This window comes from Hydra vulgaris, chromosome 06 (assembly GCF_038396675.1).
Source record: "Hydra vulgaris chromosome 06, alternate assembly HydraT2T_AEP".
NCBI classification, from domain to species: domain Eukaryota; kingdom Metazoa; phylum Cnidaria; class Hydrozoa; order Anthoathecata; family Hydridae; genus Hydra; species Hydra vulgaris.
In genome coordinates, this window is record NC_088925.1 from 5,651,273 (window position 1) to 5,675,836 (window position 24,564).

General features: G+C 27.1%; 1 protein-coding gene across 2 annotated transcripts in view; it reads right to left on the reverse strand.

Annotated features, from left to right (window-relative positions):
• The window catches only part of LOC100213972 (ATP-dependent translocase ABCB1), a 100,876-nt gene that overhangs the window by 369 nt on the left and 75,943 nt on the right, over window positions 1-24,564 (reverse strand). For both annotated transcript variants that reach the window (XM_065799058.1, XM_065799059.1), the window contains exons 11-19: window positions 18,420-18,959; window positions 18,240-18,341; window positions 16,240-16,317; window positions 15,083-15,166; window positions 14,627-14,931; window positions 9,300-9,440; window positions 5,897-6,053; window positions 5,362-5,763; window positions 319-465 (exon numbers count right to left, since the gene is read on the reverse strand). In XM_065799058.1, the coding sequence (XP_065655130.1) occupies window positions 319-465; window positions 5,362-5,763; window positions 5,897-6,053; window positions 9,300-9,440; window positions 14,627-14,931; window positions 15,083-15,166; window positions 16,240-16,317; window positions 18,240-18,341; window positions 18,420-18,959 (1,956 nt within the window). The remainder of the gene's footprint in view (window positions 1-318; window positions 466-5,361; window positions 5,764-5,896; window positions 6,054-9,299; window positions 9,441-14,626; window positions 14,932-15,082; window positions 15,167-16,239; window positions 16,318-18,239; window positions 18,342-18,419; window positions 18,960-24,564) is intronic.

The window sequence follows — 24,564 nt, forward strand, 5'->3', positions numbered from 1 at the left end:
GAAAAAAAAAATTATTGATATATATGTTATAACTATAGTTAAAGCTATTTATAATATATATATATATATATATATATATATATATATATATATATATATATATATATATATATATATATATATGTATGTATGTATGTATGTATGTATGTATGTATGTATGTATGTATGTATGTATGTATGTATGTATGTATGTATGTATATATATATATATATATATGTGTATATATATATATATATATATATATATATATATATATATATATATATATATATATATAAAAATTATATTAGAGCTAAACGTATACATTAGATACATACTTTTTCACTCTCAGAGTCCAGAGCTGAAGTAGCTTCATCGAGCAACATAATTTTAGGATTTCGAACTAATGCACGTGCAATAGCAATTCTTTGTTTTTGTCCACCAGAAATCAGCGTTCCTTTATCACCTACATCAGTTTCATATCCCTACCAATAAAAACATACAAAAATACAAAATGACGAAATATAACAAATAACATAAATTTTAAAAATGACTTAATGCAAAAGGTTATAAATCACAGGCAACTCATACAGGAATTTTTGAAAAAGTTATGATTTTTTTATAAGTACTCTTCATAAAATATATTTAAAATAACATATGTCCACTCAAGACATGACAATAAAAGCCAACCTGACATAAAAACCAATCAGTCTTTAGTTATAGGTTGTACGTATTTAATTACAATATTAGTAACATATTATCAAACTATTATCTATTTTTGAAGTCCGCTAAAATATATGTCCGTATTTTATCATTAGTAAATATAAAGCCATTATTTCAAAAAGGTCATAAGTCCAAAATTTTTAACAGTTAGTTTATAAATTAAAATTAAAATTATTTGCATGATTTATTTTATGCTTCAAAAGTTTAGTTATGCTTCCAATGTATAGTTTTTTTAGCACAATGGACTCTTTTTATAAAAAAACGACATTTTTTGGTTATTTTCAAAAAATAATCGAACTTGTGTTCTTTTCGAAATGACAAGTTCAATTCCTATTATAATAATCATCATACTTTTTCAATAATAAATATTAACAATATTCTCGTAAAAAATTCTGTCAGGAGCGAGTAGGAGACAACACGTCTTATCATCAAGCTCCTTTTTTAGTGAAAATCAACATATACTAACAAATTCAAGCATGTACTGTTTTTACATCTCATTATAAAATATTCTTAAAACATATTCAAAAGTTTGCACAAAATATGAATGTTTGTATCAGTTAAATTTAATAAATCTTGATTTTCTGTCCACTTTCACTTAGAGCTTTAAATAAGTGGAACCGAGGTAATGTATTTTATGTCTTTGTTCAAAAGTTTTAAAAACATGGTCCCTGATATGTCATTGAATAGTCTGATTATTTTAACTAATTCAATAAGTTATACTTATAACCACTCTTTGTTACAAGTATGACCACTCCATCCATACCATTATATTGAACTTTGTATAAACACACAGTGATTATATAGAGATAGATGTGTGGTTCACACTATACATCCATCTAATTAACTTAAATATTTTTATCAGATCATGGACATCATCCAACTTAATTGCCCATGCTTTACTGTCATGCATTATAGCAATCTGGAGGCATATGATGTATACATTTTTTAAAATCATTGATGTACAGCTTGCTTTTATAAACGGAGATGATTCTCTAAACTTAGCCCAGGAATTTCTTCCTATTGTTCTTAATGCCTCTTCAGTTCTACCAGCTAACCGTTTTGTATCTCTAAAATAACAAAAGTTATATTAAAAAAAAAAAAAAAGCCAATACGCTCTTTCTAACACTAAATTTTTTCTAAATTATAATCTCTTTTTTGATTTCTTCTCTGGATTCAATAAAAGCATATTTTCTACACTAAAAACCGACAACATAATGAGCACTTTGTAACTTTATTTATGTTGTTGAAAAGTACAATCAATGGTTAAATCTTTTAGCTTTGCCGTTTCTAAATGCTTTTTTTTCCAGGTTTATGACCTTAAAAGTTTATGCATGTGTATTATATAAAAGATTATATCTAAACTTGTAACAATGGGGCTATATGATAAGACCATGTCTTCTGCCAGCTCCAGTTGGAATTTTCCACAACAAAAAAATTATATTGTTGTTGTAAAATCATTGTAGAGCTTATTTCAAAGGACAAAATAAAAAAAAATAAAAAAAGTAAAGATAAAAAAGATCTTAAAGTTGAAATCATATTTAATACATTATATACCATTTTGAAAACCTTTTATCTATTAACAACTTTAATAAAATACTCTTTTTTTGTAAAATAATTTAAAGCAATTATTTCTAGTAAAAATTTATAACAAAAATAAAAAAATATTATTATTATTATTGTAAACAAGAAAAATTTTATTATTGTAAACAAGAAAATTTTTGTTTTTTTTAATTTTGCTATTATTTTAAAGAAGAAAAAATTAATCAAAATATTTTAGTAATTGTAGTACTAACGTCACATTTAACATAACATTTGATGCAAAAGTTTCATATAAAATAACTTTTGTAACAATAGCAACAAATAGTAATTACTATTAAAATAAAAGTAAATTATTTAAATTCTAAAAATAGAAGATAGCAAAATTAATACAAATTATAATCAAAGTAGTAACAAGTATGTTTATAATAATAACAATAAAAAAAAAAAAATAATAACAATAAACATTATAATAATAGTTAGAAGAACAGTATTAATTATAACAATAAAGTTAACGAATAATAAGGATGGAATCACTCATACAAATGCCTGGTCAAGTGAAAGGCACATTAAAAACAAGATTAGAAAATTTTGATTATTTTTTTAGGAGATTTTTTAATTATTTGAATTAAATTCCAAGAGTTTCTAGGAGTAGTGGTTAGAATGCTTCAAAAACAATATTCAAAATCTATTATCACACCCCCTATGTGAGTAATATAATAAAATAACAATGGATTTAAAGGTCCCTTAAGACCTCAATCTTTAAAAGATTTTTTTGATAATAATAGGGACTTGTTTAAGTCCCTTGAACAAGTCCTTAAGAGATGTACAATAAAAAATCTGCACTGATATTTTAAAGAATATTTATTCAACTATTGCATTTCGAAATACTAATTGTTATCTATATTTATATACTAAATATTATCTATATATAGTACATATATTACTATTCTTAAATTTCACTTAAGTTTGTGCATGTAAACGCACTATGTGTTTTACACTCGAAATCAGCTTTTGCATGGTCTTCCGTTGGACTTTTTTGGTAGCTCTAATCCATTTATTTTTGAAGTCTTGGATGTTTTTAGCTTCTTTTACATTAAACTTTAGTTTTCCATTGACAATAGACCAATATCTTTTGATAGGACATAATTCGGTAAAATTTGGTGGACTGCAGTGTTTTTCAATGAAATCTACTTTATATTCTATCAGCTAGTTTAAAATTGTCCCAGAGTAGTGACATGATGCTAAATTGGGCCAAAATAATGGATTACTAGTATGAGATCTTAAAAACGGAAAAAAAGACGCTTCTTAAGGCAATCTTTGATGCAGATTTCGATGTTAATTGTTCCTGTAGTCACAAAACAAGATCTTCTTTCACCCCATTCACAAATTGTTTGTCAAACTAAGAATTTTTTGTGAGTTTTCGCATTCCAACGCATTTATATTTGGAATTCAGTTTCTTGCAATTAATTGCTGAATAATATTGGTGTCCTGGAAGAGATCAGATTTATGCAGTACAATAAGTTTCATTATCAATAATCAAACAAGATTTTTCAGCACATAATTTTTTATAGAACATCTTTGAACAACGAATTCCAACATTTTCTTGCTTTTCTTCATTTCAAGATTCATAACCACAATATCTCTTCAATCTTTGTATAGTGGAAGCAATTATCTTAAATTTATTTGCTAAAGTTCTAACAGAAATCCCTGGGTTTCTGTCTAAAGTATCTTTCACTTTTTTAAAAAAATCTCATAGAACAAAAACTTTTTTTTCTTCCATTTCCTATTTTCCTTTTGATTGTACCAGTATCCTTAAATAGTTTTATGAGACTTGGCTCTGTTCTCAAAGCAATCTGCAACTTTTGAATTTAGAAATTGTTTTGTTTGATACACCAGGATTTTCAACCAGAAAAAGCAAATATTTTTGCTAGTTACTTATCTTGATTTGATGACATTTCAATTAAAACTAGTTGTTTTGAAATCAGAGTTGTTTGAATTCTGAATAATACTAATATAATGAAATATTTTAAAACAGTTAATTAAAGTAATCCACATTTCTCTACCACATAAAAACATGTGTAACCACCATATAAAAACATGTGTAACCACCACATAAAAACACAGATTTTTTTGGTACATATCTTAATATTATCCAAAAAAAGTTCTTTTAAACAAAAACATAAAATACATTACCTTGGTTCCACTAATTTGAAAGTGGACAGAAAATCAAGATGTATTAAATTTAACTGATGTAAACATTCATATTTTAATCAAACTTTTGAATATGTTTTAAGAATGTTTTATAATGAGATTATTAAAAATTACTGAAAGTATTAATGAAAGTTTTAATTTTCGGAACTTTATCAAGAAGCTGGAATAAACAAGCAGATGAAATTATGCAGTATTTCTATAAAACAATTATCATTCAAAACTTTTGTTTAACTGATCTTTATTTGAGAGCCAGATTGAAATGTTTTATTTTTATTTTATATTCATTTGAGATCAAGATTAAAATGTAAACTGTAAGCTGATAATATAAAGCAACAGAACTAGATCAGCTTCTGATTAAGAAAAAACTCAGACTGATCTAATAAAATTTACAACACAAAGTATAAGCAAATTTCTATCTGAAATTTACATAAGAATTAAAGTTATCAAAGTAAAACTGATGAGATATATATACTACTTTTTTAAGACTTTAACAAGTATAAGAAAAAATAGAATATATAGAATAAGAGAAAATAAAAAAATAAAAAGTAAAAAAAAATAAACCTTTTTTAATTACTATTAGTAAAAATGAATATTAACAATTTTTATAACTGCTTTGAGAGCAAAAGCCAATGCTTGGGTTAGCCTTGGGTTTTGTTGTAAGAGTAATTTATTTCATCAATTAAAAAAAATTCATACTACTTGGCATAATTAGGTACTAGGCTTACTCGGTATACATACATATCCATCAATTTAAAAAAATTCATAGCTTACTAGGCATACTTTTAGATATTTACAATAGTGCTGTAAAAAAAAGAATTCAGTATAGCGCTGTTTAGAAAGTATTTTAAATAAAAAATAGATATTCATGAGAACATGCGTTGATATATGAATATGTTTTTGTAGTTTACCTTTGGTAAATTGGAAATAAATCCATGAATATTGGCTTTTTTAGCAGCCAAAACAACATCATCCATACTAATTTCTTTGTCTAAGCCATATACAATATTTTCTTTAATTGTTCTTGCAAATAGCACTGGTTCTTGTGAAACCAGTCCTAAACATGAGCGCAACCATTTTAAGTTGAAATCTTTAATATCATAACCATCAACCATCACTTTGCCAAAAACAGGATCATAAAATCTTTCAATTAAACCAACACTTGTGCTTTTACCACATCCAGAGGAGCCAACTAATGCAACTTTCTTCCCACACTCAATTTTAAGGGAGAAATCGTTCAAAACTTGAACATCAGGGCGAGTAGGATAGTTGAATTTAATGCCACTAAACTCTATGTCTCCATATATGTGCTCCTGTATAATTTATTTTTTTAAAAATATTTAAATGTAACAATTTGAAAAAGAAAAAAAAAAAATTATTAAATTTGAAAAAAATAAACAATTACAAAAAGAGAAAAATGATAAAATAAAACTTTGTATTGCTTACAAGGATATTTCCGCTATTACTGAAAGTTTCGATTTTTGGAACTTTATCAAGAAGCTGGAATAAACGAGCAGCAGAAACTTTAGCTGCAACATAATTTGGAGCCATTGATGCAATTTGTCCAGCAATCATAGCACCAAAAACAGTAGCAAGAACAACTCTATAAATCATAAAAACAAATAACAAACAATAGAAAATACTCTACAAAAAATAAAAACATATAAAACACATAGTAGAAAGTGCTACTAATAAACAATTTTACATGCTTCTTTTTTTTTAAAAAAAATCTTAACTTCCAACAAGGCTGCAAGCAACCACTATTAGAGTTAGATGTTACTGGAATTGTATGAATCAAGAAAACAAGATGAAGGGAGCCAAAGAGCTGATGCTCAAGGAAAAAAACAAGACTAATAAGGATTTTTGGAGCACTTAGGAATGGTCACAGTAAAAGGATGAGACTTAATTGAAAGTTATCAAATTTCATAATGTAAATTTTTTTAATAAAAAATTACAGCATGTTTGTATAAATTTATATATATATAAAAATTTATTTATATATATATAAATTTATATATATATATATATATATATATATATATATATATATATATATATATATATATATATATATATATATATATATATATATATATATATATAAATTTATATATATAAATTTATATACATATTTATTTAAAATCAAGAACACCAGGTCTTCCTTCAATCCTAGATGGGCGTTATTTTGAAATAACCAAATTTGTTGATGAAAAAAAGGTGTTGGCTAGGTGTAAAAGCTGTCCAAACAAATTCTTATGAGCACAAATTGACTTAACTTCAAACCTGTTAAAGCATCTAAAGGTAGGTACTTGTTTATCTACTATTATTGTAATTATTATTACCACTATTAATATTGCTGTCCTAGATTAAATGCTAAAATATTTAAATTAATATAACAGCAGACGTATTTTACATAATTATTTTAATACTACAATTGAACATTTTTTATGAATAGGCTAATAAGAATAAGTTATATAACATTGTTATATGTTATATTACAACAGAAATCATTGAAAAATTAAAGCAAAATATCTAATTTTCATTGATTAAGTATAATACCAATGAAATATATATATAAAATAAATTAAATTTGTTAACTATTTAATTATATTTCAAATGCAAATAAGTAAAAAAAAGACACGGATAAAATGTTTTATTTCCTTTCTTTTGTTAATTTAACAAGCATTTTCTATTTTGTTTGTGCAATTGCAATATCTTATTCTTCTTGTTACTTTTGTGTAATTTCTATTATAAAAATAATTTTTCCCTTTTATATATATATGAAAGGGAAAAATTAATTCATGAAACAAGCAACTTTTTATTTTTTAAAAACATTAAAAAAAAAAAAAAGTGATTATTGAGTTATATATTGTGACATTAGAATAATAAGATTTAATATTGTTTCTCTTTAATAAGATTTATTATTACCACCCTTTTGTAATTTTGAAAGAATTGAAGAAAATTTGTTATATTTTCTTGAATTATTAAGATTAAAAATCGAAATTTTTAAATTAGAAGATTAAAATTTTTTTTGTTTAAATTAATTGCTTAAAGCATGCATTTATTCTTTATTAAGTAATATAGATTAGTACACAAACAAATAGCATATTGTGACGTAAAAATGATAGAGTTCTATCTCCCATTTTTACTGTTGATTGAATTTGGCTTTTGATAAATTATTATAATATTCTGGTATTTATTAACTTTAATATATTAATCTTTATATTTTTATTTATATACTTCTTAAAATTATTTGCTTTTGTTATTTTCAACTTTATTTAATGAAATTCGAATTAACAATTATTACTTAAAATAAATAATTTTAAAAATTATGAGAATCATTTTAAAACATAAATCGATTGTTAAGTTCCCACAAAATTACAAAATGGAGATAGAACTCTATTATTCTAAGGTCACGATCTGTAACTGCAGTGACACAAGTAAAAATAATTTATTTCATTTGATTTTTTAATCTTTTTTGAGGCTCTTCATCCTAGCTCAGTATGCAGCTACAATGCATACAAGAAAAAAATGTCCATAAATGTAAGAAAAAGAAGTCCGAATGATACTGGTTTGTCCAAGAAAGGTGTCCCTGCAAAGACATTTTGTAGTAAAATTGGTGGTCAACTATCATTGAGTTCAACTACAAGTAATTACAATCAACAGTAAGATCTGAAGTTCTTCCACAAAAAAAAGTAAATGATTTAATTATCAACTATATTATAAGTGAATTTGGACCACTAATAACAGTTGAAAAACAATCATTCAAAGATTTAGTCACCGGTCTTTCTCCCTCATCCACAGTTATGTTTTGTCCAACTCTTAGAAAAAAACTAGGCAGTAAATTTGAAATTATATTAAAAACAGTTAGAGATCATATTCAGAAGTCTGTTTCTATATGTACTACAGCAGACATATGGAGCTGTTTAAAAAGGAGCTATATGGGAGTTATGGCTAACTGGATCAGAGAAGATTTATCTCGAATATCTGTTGCACTTACCTGCAAACGTTTTAAAGGAAGTCATACGTTCGACGCAATTGCAGAGCAACCTCTTAATATACATTCAGACTTTGGGTTTGATCATCACAATATAGCTTTTACTGTGACTGACAATGGTTCAAATTTTGTCAAAGCATTTAATGAATGCCAAGATGATAGCGATTTTGATGATAGTGAAAATGTGATATCATTAGAATTAGAAACACAAAGTTCATCAGCAAAGCGAAAATTTCAAAGAAATTTTCGCTTGGCTGAAACACTTATCAAACTGAGTAAAGTGGGTAATTTGCTGAAAAAGTTAAAGTATAATAAAGTTAAATAAGCTATAAAATAAGTTAAAATTTCAGTAAATTACCAACTTTACATGGTTAAACAAACAAATGGTAACATCAAAAAAATCACATACAAATGCTAGACAAATAACAAATCGACAAATAACAAATGATAACATCAAAAAACCACAAACAAATATTAGACAAAAAAATTTGAGAAAAAAGAGACATAATGAAGGATGGTTTTTAAGTCGCCAACAAACAGTTCTAACTTTATTTACTACTCCATATCATTTTTTTTTGCTGTAATTTTTCATATTTAGATAATGCCTGTCCAAAACCAAACCTTTATTTGGTGTTTTAATTGAAGCCTCTGCAGCTATTTCTTTCAGTATAATGTCATCAATGATATTTTAAGACTAAGTATGCAAAGATATTTGTGTATAAGTAAAAAAAAACAACATCAATCCAACTTAATGGCAAAATTACTTTTTTGTAGCATCTCTGATACATATATTATTATTAAATAAGTATTTATAAATATGTACACAAATATACAAGCATATATAATACTCACTTAAACATATCTTGGAATTCCAAACCACTATCTTTAACAAGCTTTCCACCAAGAGTGAACGCAGCAGCATTTGCAAGCATAATTATAGAACTAGATAGACCAAATGTTATCCCAAATACGATTGCATTTCGCATAGACTTTCTAAAAAAAGATTTTGATTCAATTTTAGTTTAATTGAAGTATAGTTAGTTCACCATAAAACCATAGTTAATTAATTTTTTAATTAATTAAAAAAGCAAGTTTCTTTTATCTAAAATAATTTACTTTTTTGGTTTTATTGTTTTATTTCGTTGGTTTTTTTTTTATTTTATATACCGATGCTACTTTTTTAAATGTTTTTAACTTTCTAAAATATCTTTGATTAGTTTTATTTGAGTTTTCTAGATTCTATATTAGATTACATTAATGGAGTTTTATTCAAATGTGAATAGAAAACTAGACAAGAGAGTTGATAAAATATATATTTTTTTACAAAAATATTTTTTCAAATTGCAAAAATTTTTCAAATTTTCAAATTTTGTTCAATTTTGAACTTAATTTGATAACAGTATTTTCAAATTTTGTTTAATTTTGAATTCAATTCGATAACAAAACTCAATTTTTATATGTTTTCTTGCATACCATATAGTATCTCTAGTGTGACCACAGACTAGTTTAATACCATTAATGCTCACTACTGTGTTTTAAAAGTAATAATTAAACAATATAATTAATTTGATTTAGCTCCAGTTTTTAAATCACCAAAAAACCTTCAACAATTAATAACTCAAAAAAACAAGCCTTCCCAACAACTCTTATCCAGGAGTCTACAAACTGGAGTGTTCGTGTGGAAAATTATATGTAGGTGAAACAAAACTCAAGGTTTCAACTCGCATTTGCCAACATCAAAAACATACTTTTGAGGGAAAATGAAAAAATTAGTTCTTATCACAAAATTATTATATAGAATTATTATTATTATTTTGTTTATTCTATATATAGAAAAAACAAAAATACATAACTCTCTGTTGTTTATTTCCTTTTCTTATAGTTCTATGAGAATTGCCATACCAAAATGTTCTTTTTTAATTTTTAAACATTTTTGAAAAAAATACACAGAAAAGTAATTTTTTGGTATGATTTGCCTTGCAGCTATCAATAAAATTTCCAAAAATTTCTAAAAATTCTAAATAGCTTTAAAATAAGGGCAATAGTGCCAGCATCATTGTCCACATTTTGAATAAAATATTATAGTTTTTATTTTTGGGCCAAAAAATTGCAAAACTTCATAAATCTAAACTGTAAATCTAATAAAATTTGAATTAATTAAATTACTTTTAAAATTCAAAGTAGTTTATGAGGTAGTGGTGTAGTGGTAGAGCGCTCGCTTCATAAGCGAGAGGTTCTGAGTTTGATTTCCGCCACGACCCTGGCAGTACCGCGCTCTACTTGTTTCTCCGCGCAGCGGCCTTGTTCATCAAGGTTCGTGTTTTGGAGTTAGAGAGTTGAGAGAGGGTTATAACCACAAGTAGCCTCCTCATCTGTAGTGGCCTTCTCGGCCTTGGGGAGGTGAATTATAAAAAAAAAAAAAGTTTTCCTAAGAGATTTTATTTTATCTCAAGATTTAAAATATTTTTTCAATGTATGTTAATAACTCATTTCTGTTGAAAAAAAGTGAGGTCAACAAAGTTTATTGTTGACCTCACTTTTTTTTTGTAATTTTCTTTTGACTCAAGCTTTGTTCCACTAACACTCTATTATTGCTTTAATCATTGATTTTTCTAAAATAGTTTTTGAGTTGAGTTCAATACACTAGGGTCGAGATCCCAATAAAACTTAGAAATATGAATAATTTCATATCCATATTGTATTTTCTATTGTGCTCTTTAACTAACTTATCTAACTTTGATCTTTTCTTAAAAGCTAAATGAGACAATGTTTTTATTCTTAACTAAAAATAATGTCTGAGGTTTTCATGAGTAAACCAATAATTTCCAACTCTTTGAATAAAAAAAAACAAGTCTTTAGAAATACTCATCAAAACAGTCAACTGTCTTTTCAACACCTCTAAGATAAGTAAGATGCTTTATTTTTCATTTTATTAAGTTGACAATTACGCTTATTTAGAGGAGCTATTTAAAATAAAATTCAATTTAACAATGAAGTGTTTGTTTAAAATGCTGACTATACCTAAATTAGCAAACATAAAAATCACTCAGTAAATTAAAATACAGACTTCAAAATGAAAATCCATTCAGATAATTTGAAATTTTCAACTTGTTTATATACTCCGATTGCAAAAAAATAAATTTGTAATATTATTTTTTTTTCAACATAGCAAGTGTTTATTGCATCATGACAAGTGTTTATTTAAATTTGTCATCAATTTTGTCATTAATGGCCTAGATTTAGGCTTATTAGGATTTAGGCTTATTAGGATTTAGGCTTATTAGGATTTAGGCTTATTAGGATTTAGGCTTATTAGGAAGTCATTTGTTAATAACTTTCTTAAAAATTCAATGCTCTTTTAAATTTAGGATGCTTTTTTTCAGGCCTGAATATTTATATATCTAATAATTCAATTAAAATTTAATAGAGAATTAACTACCAATAAATATTTTTTTCAAACTTAAGTCATCAAATACTCAAAAAAAAGTAGCCAATCAATTATTAAATTAAAAGCTAATTTAAAAAACAGAACTAAGTTTTGGAATTGTTTGGCCTTAAAATAAAAACTATAATATTTTATTAAAAAAGTGCTTCATAACTACTTTGCTGGCAACATTACCATCATTTTAAAGCTATTTTATAATTATTTGAATATTTCTAGCAGTCACTGATAGCCACAAGACAAACCATATCAAAAAATTATTTTTCAGCGTATTTTTTCCAAAAATGTATGTTGTACACTCTAAGTAATTAAAAAAAAGTTAAACAGAAGAATAATCTAGATCTAAAAGCAGTATTTTTTATTATTTTATTTTTTAAAATAAGAAAAATATTATTTATTATATCAATAAAAAAAAATAAAAAATAAAATCTGGCAAAAACAGTCCTTTTTAAGTTGAAAAAAAAAAAAAGAACCAATAGAACAACTTACGTCTCTAGTCAATTTAAAATAAAAAAAGTTTTTAGTATGAAGGAACAATTACTCTAAAAAGATATGAGTTTGCTGAACAATAATTCTTGCAAGATAGTACTTGTTTGGGCTGCAACCATGGTAGCATTTGTTAAAAAAACAAACATGTAACATAGTACTAATAATACAGTACCAGGAATGAGCTAATTGCTTATATTTATATTATAATACAGCTACTCATAGCTTTTATGCGTTGCCACGACTATCATGTAGTAAAAGTTACAACATGTTTTTATTATAATATTTTACTGCATGATAATTTTGCCTAAAACCAGCAGAATTTGTAAAATTCTAAAACACAGTGGAAAGAAAAGAAAAATGCAGTAAAAAACTTTTTGCAATTTTTGGTAGGTATGAGGATGAAAACTAAAGTTTTTTCAGAAAAACTTAAAAAAGCATTATAGATTAAAAAGTAAAAGTAGTCAACTTAGTATTGTCATAGCAATTCTAGTAAGACTTGGTATTGTCATAGTAACTCTAAATTTAAAATGGAATCAACAACATTTACTACAAAAAAGTACAAATATAAACAAGTATGAAAAATCCAAATCCAAAGTATATATAAACCACGCTCCTACAATTGCCGAAAAAGAGGGTTTGAAATTATTGTTAGGCGAGATAAGAATTTGTCTTTTTGATATATTATTAGAAATGATAAACTTGAGCAATTCAAACTAAAAATACTTATATAAATCCTGGTTAAAAAAAATGTTTAAATGATCCATTATGATGTCTATATAGAAATGCATCTTCTTTAAGCAACAAAATTGAAATATTATTGATAGAAATTATTGATTCCAAAGCAAGTATAATTTTAATTATTGGAACATGTTAGTCAGATAAATCAGCTGACTAAAACATTACCAGGTTTTAATTTTCATCATAGGGATTGTGTATATACTAAAGGAAGAGGTGTATGTATTTATGTCGACAAAGAAATTAATCTTAAATTAATTTTAATTAATTAATTAAAGAAATCTTACAAAATAAAAAAACATTTCAAAATGAACAACAACCTGAAGATATATGATGTATGGTTAAAATTGGTAAGAAAATACTAATTAGAAGTATCAAAAAAAGCAAAAGGACCACTCATGAAAATAGTTTATTGAATTTATTGAAGATAAAATTTTTTGATTATATTAAAAAAAAAAAAGTATAAACATATTGTATAGTGATTTTAACTATACATTGATAAATTGCGCTGAAGAATTTAGAAAAGCAAAAAATTTAACTGATAAACAAGTTTTATTAATTGAATGTTTGGACATCTGTTTTCTGTGACAAAACATACTAAAACCAACATTTCAAATAAAAACTGAAATATACAGAAATGTTTTAGACTTGATACTAACTGAAATCAACAACAGAGTTTTCGATATTAATCATTACCCTTCTCTGGGCAATATAGATCATGACCATCACTTGATTAGTTTAACTATTGGTTTCAAAAATACATAAACAAGGATAGGAGAAAAAAAAAATTCCTTTTTAATAGAGATACAAACAAATATTTTTCTAAATTAAATGGGATAAGAAATTTTCGAATTTTATTTGACAAAAAAACAACATGATTATTTATGGTCTTCATTAGCAAAGTTGTAAAACATATTCACTCAAAATGCTTGACTTGATTACCAAAGCACTGGCAGAGGAGTTAGATGCATTAAAGCACTGATTTTCTCAGCAATAAAATGCAGCAAGTAGCACATGAATGGCTAATTTTTATATTCCTGAGTAAAATTTTTTTTTTAAAAAGGCTTTACCATGTTTAACATGACAAATATTAACTTGGGTCATTTGTCTGTCAAGTCAGGCAACTTTATTTTTTTGGACCAGGAGTATGACTAAGAAATGCTTGTTTATTTGTATATGCTTTGAAGTTGAATAAAGTAATAATGAGCTTTTATTTACCTTTTTTTTCAAGCATTTTGAGTAACAATAATTTATCCTATATTTGTATTACCTGTATTAATATCTGTTATTCCAGGTAATACAAAAAAAAACTTAAAAACATAATAGACGGGACAGCATTAGGTTTTTCATTGTTCTTTTTTTTTTTTTTTTTTTTCCTTCTTCTTTTTGAGAAAAAATGCATAAACTTGGTCGGCAAAAAAGTTGGCAAATGTATACCTATGCTATCTATATGTATGTATGTATGTATGTATGTATGTATGTATATTTATATAATAAGAAAAATTAAATATACCGATAAGGACCTAACAACATTTCCCTAAATAAATTGATGAAATAAACTTCTTTCCCCAGAGAGGCAACAGTTCTTATATTCATAATAGCTTGTTGTGCTGAAGCACTTGCATTTACTAAATGCTTCTCTTGATCCAAAGCAAAATTTGAAAAGACTTTCATATGTGCAGCCCCTGCTATTAACAAAACTGGTGCAAAACCAATCACCAAAAGAGTTAGCTGCCAGCTATAATAAAATGCTATAATCAGAGCTGTAATTCCCATCACAATTACCTGTGTCATTGTATTCAATCTTGAAGAGGTAGCCTTAAAAATATATCAATTAAATATTAATATTACCACAATGTAATGAAGTTTATTTATAGTTAAAAAAAATAAATTTTATAAAAATAAATATGGAGTACAAAATATCTAAAAGTGTTGATAAAACAAGCATACAATAGTAATATAAACATACTCCATTTACTGCAGATGCATCTGAAGCAAGTCTTGCTGTCAAAGCACCTGTTGTGTTTTTTGAATCATCAAAAAATGAAATATCCTAAATATTTGTTTAATAAAAGAAAATTGTTACTTTTACACATCCACATTTATAGATTTAATAATAGAAAAACAACTTAGTAGAAAATAAAACTTAAAATTTTATATATAAAACATGAAAAAAATAAAAAATAGAACGCTACAAAAAAATTTTTTAATCTTTTTTTATTTTATTTACAAATGCTAAAGTTATTTCTAAACTTTCATTAATAAAGTTCAGTTTTATTAAAAGGAACTACATTATTCCTATTTAATTCTTTGAATTTGAGTCATTCAGTTTGATTAGGCAAAAATAAAAGTGATTTTATTTGTTATTATAAGGTTTAATTAGACTCAACACAACTAAAAATAGCTTCAAGATTTGGTAATTTATTAGTAATCTCTAACTATTATTTTTTTAATAAACTATTCTATTAGTTATTTGATTAGCATCTCTCTTACTAGCAAATAAAAAATAACTGCAACAAATTTGACAAAATTTTTCTTATTGCTTTTCTCTATATTTTGCTATTTTGGTTTTAAATTTCATTTTTAAGAAACAACTCAGACTTACTCAACAGATGTCTCTTTTTTTACTAGAAATTTGTATACCTTTCATAAAACATATTCTTCTCAATGTAAAAAATATTTGGATTTTTTTTTTTTGACTAATTCTCATGTTAATACAATTCTCATGTAGTTAAAACAAAACATGCTTATATACTATCTGCTTAATGTTTTTATTAACTGGTTGTATTTAAATATTTACAAATATAATCCCTACAAGAACCAAACTTTCTTTTAAATACTGTGAATAAATAACTATTTTATTATCAGAAATGAGGTGGTTCTGATAATGATCTGTTTGTTATATAACCTTTACAATTATATCGCTCTTCATTCTCAACCAACCTTAATAATAATTTTTTAGAGACTTTTCAAACCCACAGATTTACAGGTGAGAATGTATTTAGAACACCGTAGGGTAAAATACATTAAAAAAATATTATGGGTAATAATATAATCTTGATAACAAAATAACTTAACTAAACATTATTTGAGTACATAAATATAAATTGAAAAATAATCAATTACCTGTCTGAGAACAGCTGTAAACGCTTGCGTTCTAAGTCTACGAGTTAGTATTTCACCAGCAATGCCAAACAAAAAACTCTTAAATAAAAAAGTAGTATAACATTATGTAAACAATTTATAGCGGAACAAGTAAAAAACTATATATATATAGTGACTATATTAGCATGAAGGAACAGTTATAGTAAAAATATGCAAATTTGCTGAATGTCAAACCATGCAAGATTGAGTTTTGGTAGGTGACACAAAAAATGATAGCTCACATGAGCCGCAGCCATTTACAGAAAAGAGAAAGGAAAGAAACCTTACAACAATGGGAGATGGGCTCATTATTAGGAACTAAAGCAAGTCCAACAAAGAAAATTTTTAAAATCCAATTCCCTGACTATCTGATTCTAGAAAAAAATACCCTAACTATTCCAGGTTTTCCATGACTTAAGTCAACATCAACCAAATTTCAAAGTTTTCCATCTTCAGTAAGAGTCCCTTTTTAATAAAAGATTCGCTTTTGAATCAGTCACTTACAAGAGAAAACTTGCAAAATATCATTTAGCAATTATATTAAATTATGTTTCATAAAATGAATATAATTAACTAAATAACTTACACATATTATTTATTGATTTGACCTCTGTACAACAATATTTTATGAATAAAATGAAATATATCCCAATATAAAGGAAGCCCAGTTAACTTGGTATAACTTTCTGAAAGTTAAAAAATTATCAGAATTTTTTCTGATTTTCCAATTATTAACATGGGCAGCATTTTGTCAACCCTATATACTGTTTTGCTTGTTAAACAAACTTTGCTAAATTTTTCTTCTGCACGTTGTTCACTATTTAAATGAAAGGATTTTATTGGGAGCTGTTATAAAATAAACCAAACTCATTGGATTGTAAATATCCTTTAATTCATACCTCGAGAGGATCATGGGCAAATGAGTCTGCTCCCAACTTAGTGGAATTGCACACCATTTCATGGCAGGAATTAGTTCGAAAAACATTGTCTTTTTTTCCACCAATCTAGCCACTTTTCTTACCCTTAAAATCCATTATGCTAAATTCTTTTGCAAAATCTAGAACTTTCTCCCTAATGATGTATCCACCAATTGGTACATTTTGTTCATGTGCATTTATAAACCATTTACATACAGCTTTATCAACAAAATCATGCTTTCCAAAATTTTACTTTAGTCTTTGTTTCCAAATGACCAGACTCATACTTGCTGATTATGTATTTTCATACTTGCTGATTATGTATTATTATGATTAATCTTTAAAAGTGTTTTGAGGAATATTAAACTTTTCGGCAATATACTATTTAGTTGGGCCACTTTCCTAATCTTGAAGAGTAAGATATTTTTCTTTGATTGTCAGTACTGCCTTCTTTCATGCAGATGCCATGTTGAAATTTCTACTGCGCTACATTGCAATCTGTTCAACTTTTTGTTTTGAAAAGCAATCAAATGCTATTTTCAATCAAAGAAAAACATTTCTAATAAACAAAATTTTGAATATTTGCAGTTTCAAATAACTAATGGATATTAGCATGAGTTTGATAAGGAAAATTATTGGGGAATGAAAATTGCTTCAAGTAAGCAAGAAGTTTGAATAAGTAAGGAGTTAATAACCAGGAGTTTACGGTATATAAATTAACATGCAGGAATAAGCATAAATGAATGCATATAGAAAGACTGATTTGTAGTCATAAGCAAAGGTATTTTTATCAAGAGACACGTAGAAATAGATGTAAAAATGTAAAATTTAAAACAATTTTAAAGTAATTTAAATGTAACTACAAAATCCAGAAAAAATCAAACTTTTGAAATTTTTTTTATTATTTTTAGTTTTATATACACCATTTCAATAATGGCAAAATATACCTATATATTTTTAAAGATTTCTTACATGGTTTTTTTTACCATGTAAGTCATGTAAAATATATTGATAAAGTAATTATATAATACAACTTTCACAAGAGATTTGGACAAAAAAACTTACAGAAAAAAAAAATCCTATGCAATCAAGAAACCCCAAACCTAAGAAGTAGAGTGACCATTTTACAGATTCTTTGAGAATTTCATCAGGTGGTTTAGCAAATACCTAAAAATGAGTATTAAAAAACATTTGTTAAAATAAAACTGATGTTGCATCAAAAGATAAATGAATACAAAAAATTACCTTAAATAAGTTGCTTAAAATTATAGCAAACAGCACAGGAAATGCCCCAACTAACCCAGCAAAAAACATGCCAGAAACAAGATATGGCCACTCTGTAACATTTAACCTAAAAATTCTTGTAAAAGGTGCAGGTTCAACTTTTTCCTCCTCCTCTTTTTTTTTTTTCTCTTTATCTTTATTTTCTTTACTTTGTTTAACAGGTGAGTTGGATTTACTTTGTCTCATTGAAAATCGACTTGAGAGTTGTCTGTGAAAACTTTCAACAACCTCTTCATCATTTTTCAAGAATGAAGTAGATTTAATTTTTTCCAATATTTCATTTTTTTCTTTATCGTCTAGCTCATGAAGGAGGTCAGGATCAACCTCTTCAATCACAGTCTGAAGTAAAACTAATTGGTGGTACAGACCTTTTTTAGAAATTAATTCATTGTGTGTTCCAAATTCAGCAACTTTACCTTCTTTAACAACCACTATGACATCAGCATTTTTCACTGTTGATAAGCGATGAGCAATGACAATAGTTGTACGGCCCTTGCTAACCTAAAAAAAATTCATAAGTCTGAAACTGTTAAGCCATTTTTATGACTGACATAAATAAGTTTTCCGTTAGCTTAGCTAAGTAGGATTACTTCGTCTTTTAGACGAAGTAACTATGTTTAACTTTACTTATTGCATTTTATTCTCTTTAAAGTTAAAATCGGTTTGACAAGTTATGTTTATTTCATAAAGAAACAGAAAAAAATTTAAACCTATTTAAAATAACCAAAAAAAGTTATCTATCAAGTTACAGGCAAAACATTTTAAAATTAGTACTAGTTTTTCTCTGACATGATAACTGTCTCGTTGGAAGAAATTAGTGAGTTTTTATTTTAACTAATATCTAGTCTAAGAAATGGCTTCCCCTTAATAACATAAATAATTTTCTTTAAAGGTGATTGTCTATGATTTCATTTAGATGATTGAGGAACATAGTGTAATGTTACAGCAATTTTTTACTGTACTGAATGAATCACTATTACAATAATTATTTAAGATATGGTTGTGCAACAGCTTGAAATCATTATAATCTGCATCAACCTCAACATCGTGCTTGAAAAGATTCCGTTCTTTTTGTATCTTTGTAGGATACAAAAAGATTGTCATTTATTGAGTGTAATAAGCTGCTGCTGGATATGCCTATTGCAAGTTTCACAAAAAGTATCACCACACTGTCAATAGTCGGAACGTTTTTTTTTTTTAATTTTGAGTAGTAAGTATTCTATTCAGTGACTATACATATATTGTTTCGAATTGAATTTCAAATTTCTTTCTTTGAAATTAAGGGTCATAAAACTAGCTTTTAAGTTAATAGTTGGTCAAAATTTCTGAACTGAATAAACCTGTGTTTTCATGATCAAAAATGTTGCATGTGACAGTAATTATTGCAAAAACTTTTATATTTATTAAGCACCAATTGACAAAATAATAGGTATTAAACAAATCTGATTTTCAGAACACAATTTATGTATTTTTTTAAAACCATTAATTCAAGCGAGATGTAGAAAGGACATAGTTTGTTGCAGGTTACATAATCAAAAAAACTTTATTTTAACTTTGTTAAAAAGCTCTAAAAAAATCTATATTTCCTTAGTAAAAGTTACATCTTTCTTTGTTTTCATTATCATTATGTCATTATCATTACTTTCATTACCATTATTTCATTATCATATTTTCATTTGCCATTTGGTCATTTTTCATTTGCTATGTAGATTTGATGTATATAGTACATAGTACATAGTGCATCGCCTTAAACAATAAAATACAAAAGGAGAAATTTATAAAAGACTGTAAGAGATTACATACAATGTCATTTCAAATATAAAATAAAAATAAGCATTACTACTTAAGAAACTTTGCACCAACAACACTGGATTTTGAATGATTAAGAAAAGCGTCTTTTTTACTCCCAAATTACAATGTTTTTTTTTAATAATTTTATTTTTTTACATATGCATTTATTTACATTGTATTTTATTATTTATATAATTTTTTAAAAAGGTTTTTGGCTGAAAATCCAAAATTAAAAAAAAATTATTGTTTATACTGTTTGCGATAAGTTTAATCTTTTTACTCTAGATTTTGATGGAAAAAGAATTTTAAATTTAATAAAAAACAAAACAACAGGAACACCTCAACAGTATAAAAGAAGTATATTACTAAGTCAAACTGTCCTAAATTATATTAAAGATTTTGTGTGTCAACATAATCAAAGGATTCCCAGAATTGACAGTCAATTCTGCCACAAAAGTACAAACAAAGAGTACATTTAATCTGAACATGACTATTTTGTACAATAAATATTGTGAGAAATGCGTTTTTGACAATGTTACCTGCAAAAAAAAAGCGTGTGTAGAACAATATTTAACACAGAGTTTAAGATTGAAGTTCATAAATTGAAAATAGATCTGACAAATAAGAAAGAATAAAATTAATCCTTCGCCTAACTCAAATGAAAAAACAGAACATGAAAATCATACAAAAAATAAAGTTTAGACTAATGAAAAACACAATCAAGAAAAACATTTGATAAAGCAAGTATATTATATGCTCAATATGAAAAAAGTGCTCAGCCTACCAACAACATATGTTTGTAATTTTTTTTTACAAAAAAAAGTTTATTATTTTTCATTTGACTGCACAATGCTCAATATCAAAAAAAAGTTATAGTGCACTATAGTGAGAACTTCCTAGTGGCTGACCGGGAAATGATATAACTTGCGCTCTTCTTATTAATCTGGATTAAAGTTACAGATAAATCTTAAGCAATTGAAATTTTTTTATGGAGCAACTCTTGTGTACAACAGAACCAAAATAGTTTTATGATAATTGCTTTAAAAATTATCTTATAAAATCATTCAGAACCTTTGAAGACCAGGACATAGTGTTATGCAGGAAAAAGACAATTTACAAAGTATTATTGATATAATATGAAAGTAGCTAAAGTTTAAGCCCAATTGGTTTGCCATAATACTAAAATACATTTCTCAAAATAATCCAATCAAGTAGATTCAAATTAAAAAAAAGCAGATGATAGACTTTCAATCTGTAGAAAAGAATTATTCATTGCTAAAAATGTTTCATATAACTAAGTAAAGATTTCTCAACTTGAAGTTTCAGAAGTATATAATTCTAACCTACAATCAGTTAAACATCAGAATAATGAGGGTACAGCTCTAATATGGGTCCAGCTCTGAAACTAAGCAAATCTAAACACAATCTCAAGATTGTGCTTAGATTTTTATATTTATAATATTAATATATTACATATATATATTATATATATATATATATATATATATATATATATATATATATATATATATATATATATATATATATATATATATATATATATATATATATATATATATATATATATATATATATATACATACATACACATATATATATATATATATATATATATATATATATATATATATATATATATATATATATATATATATAATTTATATACATATATATATTATATATATATTTTTTGTCAGGTCAGGTTGTGGTGTAGTGGTAAAGCGCTCGATTCATAAGTGAGAGGTTCCGAGTTTGATCCCCACCACGTCCCTGGTAGTACCGCGCTTAACTTGTTTCTTGGCGCAGTGGCCTTGTTTGTCGAGGTTTGTGTTTCGGAGTTATAGAGTTGAGAGGGAGTTATAACCACTATTAAGTAGCCTCCTCATCTGAAGTAGCCTTCTTGGCCTTGAGGAGGTGAATACCAAAAAAAAAAAAAAAAAGGTTATCCTGCTACTTGTAACATATAACCCAGTACAATCTGCTGCATGTCCTGCTGCCATGTAGGATACGTCTTTTTAGGCAAAGGCTAGAAGATGCCAACTCCGACTTAAAACACCCCCTGCCTTGGGGCATTTGGTTAAGTAAAGGCTAGAGATGGTGTCTCAATAAAAATACTTATCTTAGGCAGATGTTAATTTGCATTCGGCTACTGTCTTGTAGAAGGCCTCCTAGGCAAAGACTTAAGGGGTAAACAGATTCTATCCGTTGACCAGCTTCGCACCCCTTCTTCATCTATAAGGCTAGCGCAGATGTATTTTTAATACATTGCTTCCAGTTTAGGATGTTGAATGCTGGATCTTCTTGATTCAATGCATGGGTTTTGCTTGTGTCTCTGTTTTTATGACTAGGCAACTCATTCTATTATCTCCTAATGAGGGCACAGTTCAAAAACTAAATTTTATGGTTCTAAGGCCGGCTGGTAGTCAGGTTTCCCGAACTCTGTGGCAACTTTCAGAGAGGCTGATTCCATCAACAGCTGAAAAATATCAAAGTATTAACAGTGCCATGTTGCGCATGGATGGTGCCCCTGTTTGTACTTTTGGTGTGCATTGCGGAGGCCACATTTGGAGCCCTTTGTTAAGGCTTAGAGTTTATTAGTAGTAATGAGGCAATTGCTTGGGCTATTAAAGGGTGTTCTGAGTACTATCTATGCTTTGAGTCAAGTTCTTCAATCTAATTTAAAAATGAATTAAGTACAAAAAACTATAAAACACAAAAAACCATCATCATCACCAAGTTCTCTAAACCTATCATTATCTAATATTCGTGGTCTTCGAAGTACCTTTTATTCTGTTGAGTCTTATCTCTTGCAAAGTTCACCAGACCTACTTGCTCTTTGTGAGACTAAATTGAGTTGAGCTGTCTCATCTTGCAATCTTAGTGTTGATGGTTATCTTCCTTTAATTCATAAAGACTCCAATAGTCAAATAGTTTGTCGTGAAACTAGGTTTGAATCCACAGACTATTCTTTAATGTGCTTTTGTTTAGCACCACTTCACTCTATTGCCTTTCTCTTTGTTCTATATCGCTCTTCTTCATCTCAAGACTGCACTCATTTTGACGTTATTTCTGATAATATTAACCAAGCCCTCTCTCTTTATCCATCAACTAATATAGTTGATGTCGGTGACTTTAACGCTCACCACTCTGAATGGCTTGGCTCTAGTGTCAGTGACTCTGCAGGCTTTGAAGCCCACAACTTTTGCCTTTCACAATCCCTAACTCATATAGTCAACTTTCCAACTCGCTTTACTGACAACCCGAATCATTTACCTTCTCTACTCGACTTATGTCTTGTTTCTGATCCCAGTCAGTGCTCAGTTTCTCCACATTCACCCTTACATGCTTCTAACCTTAGGAGCCTAACTCAAATAGTCAACTTTCCTACTCGCTTTACTGACAATCCGAATCATTTAGCTTCTCTACTCTACTAAGCATGCTGTTTTCCAGCCTGCTGGAAAGCGGCATCCGTTATCCCTATCTTCAAAAATTCTGGAGAGCGATCTGATTCGTCTAACTACCGACCCATTAGTCTTCTTCCTATCATAAGCAAGGTTTTTGAATCTTTAATTAACAAACACTAAATTTCTCATCTTGAATCTAATAACTTACTTTCTGACCATCAATATGGATTTCGATCTTCTCGTTCTACAGCTGATTTGCTAACAGTAATAACTGATAAGTTTTATTGTGCATTAGATTAAGGTAGAGAGGTTAAGGCCATAGCTCTTGACATTTCAAAAGCTTTTGATAAAGATTGGCATGCTGGTCTTCTCCATAAGCTTTCTTCTTATGGTGTATCTGGCAACATCTTTATGATTATTGAACCCTTCTATTCCAATCATAGCATAAAAGTTGTCCTCGATGGACAACACTCTTCTTCTTATTCTGTAACTTCAGGGGTTCCTCAAGGTTCTATCCTTGGCCCTATACTCTTTTTAATTTACATTAACAATCTTCCAGATATTCTCACATCTAAGGTGGCATTGTTTGCTGATGATACTACCATTTATTCTTGTCGTGATAAGAAACCAACACCCTCTGATTGCTTGGAGGGGGCATTTGAGCTTGAAAAGGATCTCACTTCTGCTACAACATGGGGCTCACAGTGGCTGGTGAACTTTAATTCAGATAAAACTCAATTTTTTTTAGCCAATTATTATCGCAATAATTTAGATCTTCCTATATTTATGAATTGTGATGTACTCGATGAGTCATCTACTCTTCATCTTCTAGGATTAACTCTTACTTCCAATCTTTCTTGGAAACCATATATCAAATCAGTTGCAAAATT